At 34.4% G+C, this 14,062-nt stretch overlaps 1 protein-coding gene across 3 annotated transcripts in view; it reads right to left on the reverse strand.

Moving 5' to 3' along the window:
* The window catches only part of RIC1 (RIC1 homolog, RAB6A GEF complex partner 1), a 49,105-nt gene that overhangs the window by 27,653 nt on the left and 7,390 nt on the right, over positions 1-14,062 (reverse strand). For all 3 annotated transcript variants that reach the window (XM_065744159.1, XM_065744160.1, XM_065744158.1), the window contains exons 2-3: positions 10,955-11,062; positions 7,594-7,670 (exon numbers count right to left, since the gene is read on the reverse strand). In XM_065744159.1, coding sequence (XP_065600231.1) covers positions 7,594-7,670; positions 10,955-11,062 — 185 coding nt within the window. The remainder of the gene's footprint in view (positions 1-7,593; positions 7,671-10,954; positions 11,063-14,062) is intronic.

Raw genomic sequence — 14,062 nt, forward strand, 5'->3', positions numbered from 1 at the left:
TATATATCCCAGCTTGTACTGAAGCAGTAGTTGCCAAATGCAATGACATGGAATGTTTAGCAGTGCTATGTTTATTTTTAAAGTAGAATACAAGTCTTCTAGTGATGTTTCAGATCTTGAAGATCAAGATGTATCTTTTTTTTTTTAATTTTTTATGACCATTCATTCTGTTCCGTATTTCACATTATACTCCAGATGCTTATTCACAGAAAACTAGTGTTACATGTTTTAACAAAGCTTCTGTAAGATGTTGAAGATCTAAATAACTAAATCTCATTAATCACTTTTAAAATAAGGGTATAGAAATATGTTAAATATATTTTCCCTATTCCAAAACTCATTCACTAACCTTTCCCCACATTAATCTCCTGATGTGGATTTCTAACCTGACTTCCCCCAAATTAAAGAGAAATGTGTAAGAACTGCTAAAATTCTTTAACATGAAGTCACATTCTGTTGTATTTATTTGAACTTGCAGGGAGAAGAACTGGCTGTCTTAATAACACTTCATTAGAAAACTACGTTGAAAGTGAAAAACAAGAGCTCCAACACTGAAAAAATGAAGGAAGGGACTAAAACACAAAACAAAAGAAAAACAGACCAACCAACTCACCAACATCATTAGTTCCCACAACTCAAGAGCTGCTTGGGAAGTAGTGGAGACACTATTGAAAAGCACATTCAAAATTCTAGACTAGTTCATTAGGAAATATACTTAGAACAAATAACTGAAACACACAAAGTAAAATCATTTTTTAAACATACTCAGGCCTATACATTTCTTAATAACTGCTGCTAAAAAATGGTTCCTTCAATAGTATGTTTTGAATAAAAAAATTGAAGTTTCATCTAGTAAAGGTGATAAACAGTCCTGAAAACCAAACAAAACCACAGCAAACAACATCTGCAGATCAATTTATAACACTATCATTACCTTTATATGGGACTCTTCAATAACAAGCCACTGTCTACCAACCTTTAAAGGCCAGTTCTGAAAGTTGCACTATGAGCTTTGATTTCCATGTAATCTTAATTTTCTGACCTCTAAACCTCTTTATCTCCACCAGATACTGCAGCCAGCCATCAGCAGATGAAATGTCTGGCTTAGTCCACATACACTCAGACAGAAAATGGCAGACAATCAAACCTTAAAAGAGAGCATGTGGAAATTACTATGAAGAATGAGAAAGGATTTTAAAAAGTAGTTCTCCATACAGTCCTTTCTACCAAAATGAATAATAGGTTCCTGTGGTTTGAGAAGTACCTCAGTGCAGTTGATACAGCAGAAGGAAGGGATGCCATTCAGAGGCATCGTGATAAATTCAAAAGGTGGGCCCTTGTGAACCTAATGAGGTTCAACACAGAAAAGTGCAAGGTTTCGCACTTGGGCTAAGGTAATCCCAGATATGTATAGAAACTGGGAGAACAACTCCTTGGGAACAGCCCTGTAGAGAGGACTTAAGGGTTCTGGTTGATGAAAAACTTAACATGAGCCATCAGTGTATGCTTGCAGCCTAGAATGCCAATGGTTCCTGGTTCTCATCAGAAGAGAGGTGGCTAGTACAGCAAGAGAAGTGATCCACATCTGGAGTCCTGGGTCCAGGAATGAGGCCCTCAGCACAAGAAAGAATTGTGGCTGCTCTGAGTAGGTCTGAAGGAGGGCCACGAAGATGACCCAAGGGGTGGAGCACCTCTCCTATAAGACAGGCTGAATGAATCAGGTTTATTAAAACTGGAGAGAGAAGGCTGCAGGGAGACCTCATTGCAGCCTTCCAGTATTTAAAGGAAGTTCACAAACATGACAGAAATCAACTTTTTTCATGGGTAGATAGTGATAGAACACTATCAGTCTACTAAACTAAAGGAAAGGCGAGACCAGGGTGAAGTTCTTTTTTATTGAGAGTGGTGAGGTGCAGGCATAAGTTGCCCAGAGAGGCTATAGATGCCCAGTCCCTGGAGGTGTTTAAGGCCAGTCTGGATGAGCCCACGGGCAGCCTGATCTTAGTACTTGATCTAGTGGCAACCCTGTCTGTGGCAGGTAAGTTGGAATTTGATGATCCTTGAGGTCCCTTCCAAACAAAGACATTTTATGATTATATGAATGACAACTGACATACTCATTTTAAAAGTGAAGTGGTGTAACAAGTTATTTCAGTTTCAAAGATTTCTTAATTGCTCCTGATCCAGGACCTGGTCTAGCAAATGCCACGGTGTTTAATAAAATTTTACAACTGATCAAGTTCTAAATATACACTGTCCAATCAATGCCCTAAACAACTTTGTTGTTTTAACAAGGAAAAAAATCACATACGTAAAATGTAGTGCAAGCATAATTACCAAGAACAATTATAGAATAAGTTAATTAACTGTATACCTCATCATTTATCCCTGCAGAGTTTAAAGTTCGAAACATTTCCGCACACTAATCTTAACTACACTGAATCAGGGGAAAAAAAATCCCTACTGATGAGGTAACTTATAGCACCTATAAACAACTTGCTAAAGGAAAGGAAAAAGTTTTAAAAAATGCCCCAAAAGAGTAGGGCACAAATACTCTAATGAGATATATTAGCATTAATCCAGTAATATGAACTGGAATGTAAACATTAGCTTGTCAACGTGCTCGTGTTGGTTAGAACATGACATTCAGGCCTGACTCTAAATTTATGGCCCTTAAGTCCTAAGCAGGGACCACTTGAGGATATAAAGAAATATGAGACAAAAATATACTCAGTATTAAATCACCACACAATGTCTTTTCAGTTACAAGTCTCGTCACTATTTTTGCTGAAACTACAGTTCAATAGAGCGAAGTCTCTACTGTGATGGCACTGTACACCTCATCCCCATGAAACAATCTGTACAATATCTGTACAAATTCCTCTGGACATTCCTCAAAAAACATTGTCTGAGTATTTACTTACATGTACTACCACTTTAAAGTGTAACACATGTAGAGGTTAAACATAATTTACCATTCTACTATCACACATTCTTTTGTTTTATTTTGTAGTAATTTTTAGTAATACAGTGGTAAAATTAGACTGAACTAACTGAAGCAGAACTTTGTACTTGCTTTCACTCCTGGGAAGTATCTCAGAATTTGGGCTAATGGCCAACACTGAATCTCTTCCAAGTCTGCTATGAACTGGAGAAAGTTTTTTTAAGAGCTGGAACAGTAAAATAGTCTGCGACAGTCTAGTTTACCTCATTTTTTTTAAAATGTATTCTTAGTTGAACAGATTAAGCAGGACTAAGCATTTATTTCACAGACTAGCTCCAGCAAAGTATCAACAGAGCCAAAATTATTTCTTCATTAGAACAACTTGGAAAAATATTCAGAATTCACAACAGAATGCTGCTATTAACCAAATAAGCCTCAGAAGGTATAACAAGACTAGAATTTAAAACAATATATTGCAACATGTAGTGAAGTAGAAGCAGCTAAAGTGTTTCCCTCACTTCCCACATACTCCTATGCAAATTTTTGTTGTTTGTTTGTTTTGGAACAGTTGTGCTATCAGTTCAAATGTGGGTAAGCACCTCAGGATCATCTTGCTCCATCATATGTAGGAAAAACTTCACATAAAATAGAACAGAGCACTTTTATTTTCAAAGGCTTTTTTGGTCTATTTCTTTAAATGACAGTTAAACAATTATTCAAGGTATTTCAATTATCAACCAAAATCTACAGTTTGAAACAAGTCTTGAAATAAGTATTCATTTCAAAAACAGTAATGCCTTATACATCTGTAACTTCACTGCATCCACCAATTGCCTAAAGCAGAGGAATGTAAAAGAAACCATAAGGCCAAGAAAGTATCTTATCTGTTTTTCTGACATTTTTTATTCATGGACAGTAAAACATGCACATTGTATTTAAATGAGAGCTAAGGTGACAGGAGAACTTAAAGACAATATTTTTCATCTTTATGGGATAAAATATAACCACAAGTTCAACTACTCATTAAACTAGAAAGTTGTATCAGGATTCAAGTGCAGCTGAGCAAGTTTCTGGTGTGTACTCTCAGTGCACCGTGACCTCATTATACTTACCTGCAGTGCTTAAGAACTCCTTCCAAGTTGAAACTGCATTAAGAGAGTTTTATTTTATCTTCTTTTGTCAAGATGCTTATTATTTATGATTCAGTCAGAACTGGTTATTTGAAGAAAGAGTACTGGAGGTACTCATTCTGCTTACAGCCTCATTCTGCTTACAGAAACTAGGTTTGGTTAGATCATAAACACTAAGCAGATTCTTATTCCAAATTTTAAGAATAAGACCAAGTTCAAACATAAAAGAGTTACTTTGGAACAAGCGTGTCTGTTAGCTGGAGGTAAAAGAAAACTGGCAATATTCTACAAAATCTTTAACTTCCTGACATGTCATGGAGGTGACCAAAGAGAAGAATGGTGGAGGGGAAAAAATCTTTACCTCATATACAAACAGTACATACACCTACAGTTGAACTGTTATCTTTTAATTTTTGTTTCCAGTAGCCAATAAGACAGTGTCCTAACCTACTCAAATACAAGAAAAGTCTTCAATCTTCCCAACATTCTGCAAAACTCACCACACTACTACTCATGGACAACACAGACTTTCTGTAACTACAGAAATCAGAGCTGGACAAGTCAGAATGAATGTTTGCATGAGTGTTAAAATGTCACACAAACAACTACTTTATCATGAACTGAAGAGAATCACCATACATGTACCACTGGCCAGTCACTACATGTTCCTGAACTCTGAAATCCTGCTAATGAACAGAAAATTCTAACAATCAGTTCACTACATTAAAGGCTCCTTCAAGGACATCACTTCCTAACACCAGCCCTTCTATTACATTGCATAAAGGCTCACAAGCTAAGGTACTAGAATCTAAGGGAGTGTGTGCAAGGAGTTAAAGGAGGAAAAGAGGTAGGTCTATATTCCCCATCAGGCCAGCAACTTAGCTTGCCTTAAGGCACAGCTGCATAATCATTATTGCCAGCATACAGAAAGGAGCCAAGAACACACTGCTACGGCAGGAGAAAACAGTAATATGATGCCTTTCAGGCTCAATGCAAGAAATATATGTCCTTACAGTGATTTTTTTAATTGCTTCATAATTAACAGAACACATTTGGTAAATTGTTCAGTCCTGGAGAAATAAAATACAAGTATTTCAGTTAAATGTTTTCATCTTTGGAAAACGAAAGCATCTCCCCAAGAATTTAAAGTTTCAGTCTGTTTAGTTTGTCTGCTGGTTCATTTTGGCCTGGCTCTGGGAATTAGATTTTTTGTTTGTTTTTTGTTTAATGACTGATCAACACAGAAGAAACTATAAAGCAGAACTAGCAAAACTACCTACTGACAAAGCACTGCACCTGCACAGGAAAAGAAGTTCAACACATCCCAAAATCTTACAGAACAATCTTCAGTTAACCACAGTATACATAATTTACACACAAACACTACTGGGTGTCTGCCTGGCTTTTGATCTAATATAATAAGACCTGTAGTAATTTTGAGTAAGTTTTCAAAATTGAGAGCTAAATATAGACAGACTAGTAATTCCAGCAAGTTCAGTTAGATCTTAAGTCCATGCATTAGCCTTAGGAGATTGTGAGCAACCCAACAAAAACTCTTATGGGAAAAGCACCTTGTCTTTTTCATTCATAGAAAAAACATTATATTATCCCCTTGGCTTAATAAATACACTCTAAAGTCCTCACAATTCAATAGACAGCACATGTAACAAATACTTTCTCATAAAACATGCATTTTAGGTTGACAAGTCACTTTCCAATATTTTTATATGAAAGTTAGTCTGATATAGCTTGATAGCTATTTTCAAATCCCTCCTTAACATGACAAAACTAATGTTCCAACATTTCTTTCATTCTTACTGCATCCTTTACACTTACTTCCATATAGTTTCATATTTTACCAGTTAAAAACATATGCCCAATCGAAGAAGAGTATTCCATCATTTACTGTTTACTTCATTTGCATTTGCATTATATGCAGCTACAGACATACCAGTTTCATTTACTTATTTCAACAGTTTGTTTAACAGGTTAGGCTTCTCTGATTTTTCTTCTTGCTCCTTTTTTTTTTTCTTCTGAAGACATAAATCAGATGTTAAAAGTCAGTTTGTAAATCTGATCTACTAGAGTTCCAGAAAAACCAAGCATTGTAATATAACTTGCTAATATTAGTCTAAGTTTCTGGAAAACTGACAATAAGTTGCAACAGTAAATTCCATTTAAACCCACAGCTTTGAAGACTATTTCAGAAGAAAAATATACATTATAACAGTGTAACACCTACAATTATCTACTCACTGAAGTGAAAAAAAAATCCTTCATAAACATTAAAGTTTTAAAAGTTCATGATTTAACAATTATGTCTTTATGTTTTCCTCCTATATGACATCATCTTTGTCCAGTCCTCCTGACAGGCTTCCATTTGCAGATACAGGTGCTTTTTTGTCCTGCCACTGAGAGGCTGTTCCTTGGATAGACTGTGGGAAGCATCCAGCTTTGGCCTACTGGTAGCCTCTCTTTCCCATTTGTGTGATTTATTTCTAATGATTCTTTTCATATTGTATTATACCAAATTCCTTTAGCATTTTTAGTAAAATAGTTTACACCTTATCTCAGGTAATTCCTCCTTCTCACCTCTCTGACAGCTTCCCACAGAGGAAGGGGCAGAAGCAGGGAGGGCCTAACCCTATCAACATACAATAAGTCTTTAATCCATGACATCTACCCACCAACTTTAACTTACTCTGTGAACATGAAAACACTCCTCTCCCTCCCATAGAAATCAATGATAAATCAAGAGCATTTTATTATTACTGTGAACAAACTGAATTCAATCAACAACTATAAAGTTTGCCCATGTAAACATGCAAATATATAAATACACCATTAAAGTTTTAATCTCACCTAAATATTTTCAAATTATGCCAAATCACACTAGAAGTCAATGAAGTTAACCACAAATGCATCCAATATACAGTCTCATTACATTTTAACAAAGGACGTGTATTATACGTCTCACAAGGGACAATAATAATGACAACATAACACAAAACTAAAATATTTGCACATTCTTACTATAAACAGTTACTATTGTGTACAAGAGATAGGAAATTCCTTCCCAATTTGTTTCAAAATTATCTTAATTATTGTAAAATTGGAGGGAAAAAAGCCATTAAAAAAAAAGTAACACTAATAATTCCTAAGAAACATGATATATTTAACTGAGCTACTATTAAATAACTATTAAAGTTTAGTGAAAGATGAAGAATCCAGAAGACTGCCTAGTATGAATCAGAAAATTAGACAATATTAACTCTGTTATTCAGAATTTTGAGAACTCATGAATTTCCAGCAATTGACTTGAACTGAGCCAGTGTACAGCAAGCCAGTTAGATCAGCCTCTCTAAACTGACTTTAACTCCAAAGAAAGATACTCCATACGGTCATCAAGGTTTAAAACACAAAATTAAAAACAATGTGTCTGATCATATAATCTGCACAGGACTTTTTTGGTCACATTTTCCCATACTTGAGGACACAAAGAAAGTTTATAATACTCACTTGGGATACATTGGCTCATAAAGATACTTGTCTCTTGCTGAAGGAATTTCAAAAAACAAGATGTATCCATTTGCAGTCTGAAAGAGAAATAACTGTTAACACCCACATCTGGCCATCAAGATGAATGAGTAAAATATGTACAGATTCTTGTCAATTCTACGTGTCTTACGTAGAGTGAGCACACATACACACTATCACGTTTCAGACAGTAAAAAAAATAGTGGTATGAAATTCATTCTATACAAAATCTATACTACTTCTCAGAATCTGCTGAATATATCACTCACTTGGGAGAAGACATGAAAATATGCAGTCGATATATGCATCCCACAGAGATTTGTCTGACTCATACAGACCTAAATACATGAAAATAGATAGGTATGTGGAACTTAGTCACCTAAATTCCAAAAGTACAATCTTCTAACAACAGCATCTTGAGTTTTAAATATGAGAGAACTGGTTGTGCTTTTACAGAGAATTAGCACAGAATAGATCTAGTAAAACGTAGCAGGCCTTCAAAGCAAGACCTCCATATGCTTTAACACATACTGGGACCAAAAAAGCCAGGCACTGCCCCTCAGCTTTAGTCAGCCAGGCAGGATTTGAAAAGTCTTCATTCATCCACCTTTAGACATGACAGTACATTTTAAAATTCTCAGTGCCTGAAAAAAATTCTACTCTAATCCAATACCCAGTTATATTTTGCTGTTCTGGGAGACTGACTTAAAACTCAAACATTATTCAAAGAGCAAACATAAATCATTTAGTCATCAGATTTGCAATCACAAGTAGAAGATGATCCAGTGCTTGTAAAAGTGCAAGATGCACAAATGATTAGCAAAGTTTATTGTTCAAAATTAAGAATAATGACTTGTTCAAAGCACAAATTTATCCTTTAGGCAAAATGGCAAATGCTCTTCAGTTAAACAGTATTTTCATACAAACATTTTAATATAGGCTTGGTATGTACCTAAAGCATTATTACTAAAGATAAGCAGCACTGAAACGTATGGTTTCAAGATGCTGTGCAAGAGTGGTTTTCTTTTCTGTGAACAAAGGAAAAAGTAACACTTGTTAGCTCTGTTCATCAGTTCAAAGAAATCAAGTTTTCTGAAATGAATTCGTGTTTCAGCTTCAGAAAAGTCCAATAATGCATTAAAAGTACAATTCTTGCATCCAAAGCAAATATCTTTGCTGTGTAAAACTATCCAAGCTATAAAATTGATAGAGAGACCAAAAGTAACTGGAAGATTTTCCATTAGTGGTAATATGTTCAATCATTATATAGGGAAAAAAAAAAAAAAAGATGCTCACTTTAGTATCTTTACAGGTTCTTTCCATTACATCATTAAATATTTAACCTCAAAGTTACCTTATACTGGAAGGAAAGGTAAAACAATACTGTGAAGTAATCTTTATACTGATACTGTAAACAAAGGGCCTAGATGAAATCCCATTCAAAACACAAGTCATTATTGTTACAGGCTCATTTCTAGACAGAACCTCAAATTCCATGGATAGCTGGCTGAAATGTGGAAGATTCAACCAGATACTCATTGCAAATAGATCACATTTATTCAGAGAGGTTTATACATTGCCTTATAAATACCTATGCTACAATGAAACTTAGTGAAGTTTCATCACTGTCATCTGTTCCCTAAACATTCTCATTTCTGACAGTCAAAGCATAAACATTCAGCACCTTACAAGGGATTTCACTACACATTTTCTCTTATATTGTGGTGTTTCATAAAGTTCTGCTTTAGTTCTGGGAAAAGAACCTGAAAAACAACCTGTATTGGAGGACTGCCCAAACCAGTCAAAGTTCTAAAATGCCAGTATCCTTCTCTGCACTGAAGCATCTTGATACACATTTATTTATTCGGTAGAATCATTTATCATGGTTGTACATACTAATCTAAGCTCAGCAACACTAGAAGAAGTTATTAATACAGTAGTATGAGAGAAGAAGGTTCAAAATATTGGGGAAAAAAAAAAAGAACAAGATCAAACTCTACCAAGAAAGAACAAAGAACAATACGTGGATAGTGATGGTGAATATGATACTCCAAAGCAAGATACTAGTTTAGAACTGTGCCAACAGCTTAACACTAGAATTCTGATACTAGTAGAAAATATTTTAGAATTTCTCAAGAACAATAGTAGGAACTGCTTAAGCTTGTTCAACTGCCTACTGTTAAAGCTACCTAAGATATTATAAAATCTTAAGTGCCAGATCACAGTTTTCCCTCATTACAAACAATAACTACCTCACTGCAGATGCTACAGATTTATACCCACTCCCTATTTAACCATTTTACTTTGTAAATGTAAAAACTTTTACAAACTTTACTTTGTGAAACCTAAATTTGCAATCTGAGAATTTAAGATATGGGCATACACCATCTGATATCATTAGGAAAAATAGAACACTATGCATTAAAGTGCAAAAAATAACTTGAATGTTCAGTAACCAAATAAAAAAAAATAGTCTTAACATTAGTTGAACCACAAAGTCTCAAGTAAGTGGATCCCAATATCATAGAAAAAAATACACACATTAATTCAATACAACAATCTATATCTCCTGCATGAAGAATTTCTGCATGAAGATGCCATTGTAACGTGCTTGAGTAGTTTACTTGTGATTACATTCTGTGTTATAAAATTGAAGAATTATTAGTTTATTCATGGTAAATTTTACAGAAGTCTCCTTTTTGCTATTGTGGATAGATCTTTTACAACCTGAAAACTTAATCTGATACAAACAGAAATTCTAGCAGTAATATATTACTGCATTGATTTCAACAGATCTTTTTAAATGATTTATACAATGTAAGTTAACTATCAAAGAAAAGAATAGCGCCAGCATTAAATACAAAAATGGGATCTTTGGAATTTTAGTAGGAACAAGAACAATTTCATCACCCATCTAGTGTTTTCCAGTATGATGGAATGTTTGATCAGTTTAAAATCTGCAAGATGCTATAGGCACCATTTGAAGTATAAAAGATAGTTTATATTTGGTGATAAAGTCACCAACAAGACAGTAATTATTACATGATTTGTAATTCCACATTTCCAGTTTTTGATGGGTAATTTAAAATGTCAATCTTTTGCACTTTCTCACAAGAAAATTAAATTAATCAACTTTGACTTAAAAAGCTTTTTTTTTTTCTTTGTGATTAGATCCCAAAAATACTGAGATACTACACAACCTCTAGCAAACAAATGTAAACATTTTAATAAAGAACTACAATTCATTCTTCCAAGAAAAAAAAAGCACTAAAATTACTAAAGAAAGTTTCTGGTACCCTTGGTACTATTATATATTCACATAAGATAAATATTAGTTACTTACTGAAACAGCTATCATGGTGCCATCAGGTCGCCACTCTGCTTGCTTATAAGATCCAAACTGAGAAGCTGCTTTTGACAGTTCCTTGTAGCTCACAATTAATACACTGGGCTGAAGGGGAAAAAAAAGAAATATGATAATAATTACATAATTTGTCTAGAGAAATAGGAATGTAAAGAATTATCTTTCCTTAACAACAAGTTTCTCACAAAAAGGAAAGACAAAAAAAAAAAAAAAAAAGAGTATTTGACAATGCACAATACAACGGTACTTTTAAATAAAAGAACTTACACCAAATTCCTGCCACTCTGCTGTTCTTCATCTCACTTTCAGTAAAAAGCTATGCTATCTGGCTGGTTTGCTTAGCAATAGGGATCAGTATATCACTTTAAGGACCAATATATTAGTTTAGCAAAAGGAATCAATGTGTGCTAATTCTAAAACTTTCCATTTCAACTTCACTTGGTGTGTTAACAGCCTTCTTTTCTTCTAATTCTGCTTCACAAGAAGCAATGGAGTCATAACAGACTACTTTGCATTTCATCAGGTGCAAGGATGTTTTCCTTTTTCACATATGTTACTTTGGAATTTGCTCATTATGGCATATGAAAAATGGAAAATTTGAAAATTTGCCCAATTGGTGAAAAACAGCTAAAGGTCAGCCAAAAGTTTAAGTGCTTAAGCCAATCTTGGAAAAACAGGTATAAAGTGGGTATATACAACCACCCTAAGTGCAATTGCACATGCCCAGAGGGACATTAGCATATACTACTGAAATCTTGGTATAGAATGAATATGTATGCTAATGTACTGCAGCAGTATGTCTTAACTGTTTAAATGTAGAACCTGAACTCTGGGAGAATGCTCCTGTTTGCAAGTGTTCCAGTACACATCGTGAGGAATAGAGCAACACTGCTTTCTAACACCACATCAGAATTAAGAGACTTTTCTTCCCAGATTTCAGATCAAAACAAACAAAATATTTCTTTAGTCAGAAAAAAAGTTATTTCAGAACACAGAAATAGTTTCAAGTTAAACAAAGGGTATCTGAAACTTAAAATGAGAAAAGAAAATAGCACTACTCATAGGCTCCTATAACGAAAAGGACTGTCAAATTAACCAGGATGAAAAATTCTATGTAAATACTTGGTATAATCTATTCGAAATGTTTGTGCTAAACAGATGTATAAAACAGATGATAACCAGAAAACCTTTTTTACATCTCTTCAAGAAAAGGTCACCAGAAATTATGCAGACAAACCACCTCTTATAGTTTGCTGAATTGATTTTGCACATGAAGGGAAGTGCTCATTTATACCTTTATTCCTGGGTATCGAGAAGACTTCTGGTGTAGTGAAGCTCACACAAAGTTACCAAAGGCACGAAGTCTTCATTCCCTTTCTTGAAAACAGTGAAGAGCTGACATAAAATCCTAATGAAAGATACCTCTTCTTGCCCCCAGGCTCAGAAACAGTCCTCCTCCCTAAACATATTTAAGATATGTTTTCACTTTTCTCATTCTTGAACCAATAATAGCTTTCAGCTTAGACAGGTATTCTCTTGTTTGCTACCCTTCCCAGTGGGGAAGAAAGGCAGAGAAATATGTGCATGTACATTGGTTTGAGCACAAGCATGCTTTCTCAGCCTTCAGCTACATTAAGCAAACCAAGCTTTTTTTAGAAGTTTTCCCTCATCAAGACAAGAGATGCATTCTCTAACCATATCAAATGTTCATTTTTCTTGGGAGTTGTAGCAACAAACTCTACACCAAAAAAGAGTGCACTACCCCAGCTACTGGATGGGGATAAAAATAACTGTCACAACAGTCAAAGGTAATGTCAACATCGGATCATTTCTAGTTTACTAGTTCAAATGGCAGAAGTGGGAGGAAAAAAGTAAAATTATTAATTCTACCCAGAAATCATGATACCTCATAATTAGGTATTTACACATTTGAAACCAGTTACTTCAGTTTCCCTTACAAAAATAAAAAAAAAAAAAAAAAAAAAGCAGAGCTACAAACAATTTATTATGAAATCAGTACACATTTAAACAAGGATTTTCATTAACACCACCCAGACATGAGGCCTTTATAGGCACATTTATAGTATGACTTTGCATTTTGTGAACAGTTCTATTAATGAGATTTCACATCTACATAGAACTGATTTCTCAAAAATAAGTTAAGAATTTATACTAGAAAATACAACAAGCAAACTAATCTTTACCTTAAGAACTGTCTACATCAACTTTTTCAATTAAGATGGCTTTTCTGTTTTTTTTCGGCCACTCATAGATCAAGAAAACCAATACTAAAGAAAATACAGTTTCATGTAATCTATTTACTGATCTTGCAAACTACACAGTCTTTCACCATTTGGTTTAAAACCAAGTTAGATGTCTTAGATATGAAGGGAAAAGTAGTGTCTTGTGACAGTACAACCACAATAATCTGCTCTGATGATTCTAACACCAAACCTGAAGCACTCCTGTGCTTCAAGAATTATAGAGCAGGTAAAAAAATTTTTTTAAAAAGCTAGAAACTCATTAAAGTACAAAAATTTTCTTTCTTTATTGCTACTTTTACAACCATAATGACTGCATTTATACTGTAATGTTCTTGTGACATTTATTTGTAAGAAAGCTGTTATTATACCTTAGGATGTGGGAGAACATACCACATACACAGCAAATGTAAAATTTACACAAAACTATTTCTAGATTGATCTGCATTTTGTTTTCACAGAAGAGGACTAAAAAAGTTACCATTAAGAGTACGTGCTCTTTTTACCTTTTTGAGTTTCAGCAGTTTCTTACTAGCATGCAGACTCATTTCTAATTTAATAAATCAGAAAGTCCACCTAACTACTGGTTAAACCATAAATATTTCACCAGTGCCATTTCTTTCCATATTCGGAATGTGAAAACTATGAGTTTTGAAAACCCCTAACATAGTACTTTCACTCCCTAGGTTTACAAGCTCTCCACTAAAATGAGAACAGGTACAAGCTTCACACACCTAAAAGGCAGCTTGCTCAGTGCACACAAGTGAAATAGAAACAACCATATTATATCTGAAGTCATTTACTACTGAAAAAAAGTGACCTAAGA

Source organism: Cyrtonyx montezumae, unplaced genomic scaffold (genome assembly GCF_038088225.1).
Source record: "Cyrtonyx montezumae isolate F1298 unplaced genomic scaffold, pur_monq_1.0 scaffold_30, whole genome shotgun sequence".
Lineage (NCBI taxonomy): Eukaryota > Metazoa > Chordata > Aves > Galliformes > Odontophoridae > Cyrtonyx > Cyrtonyx montezumae.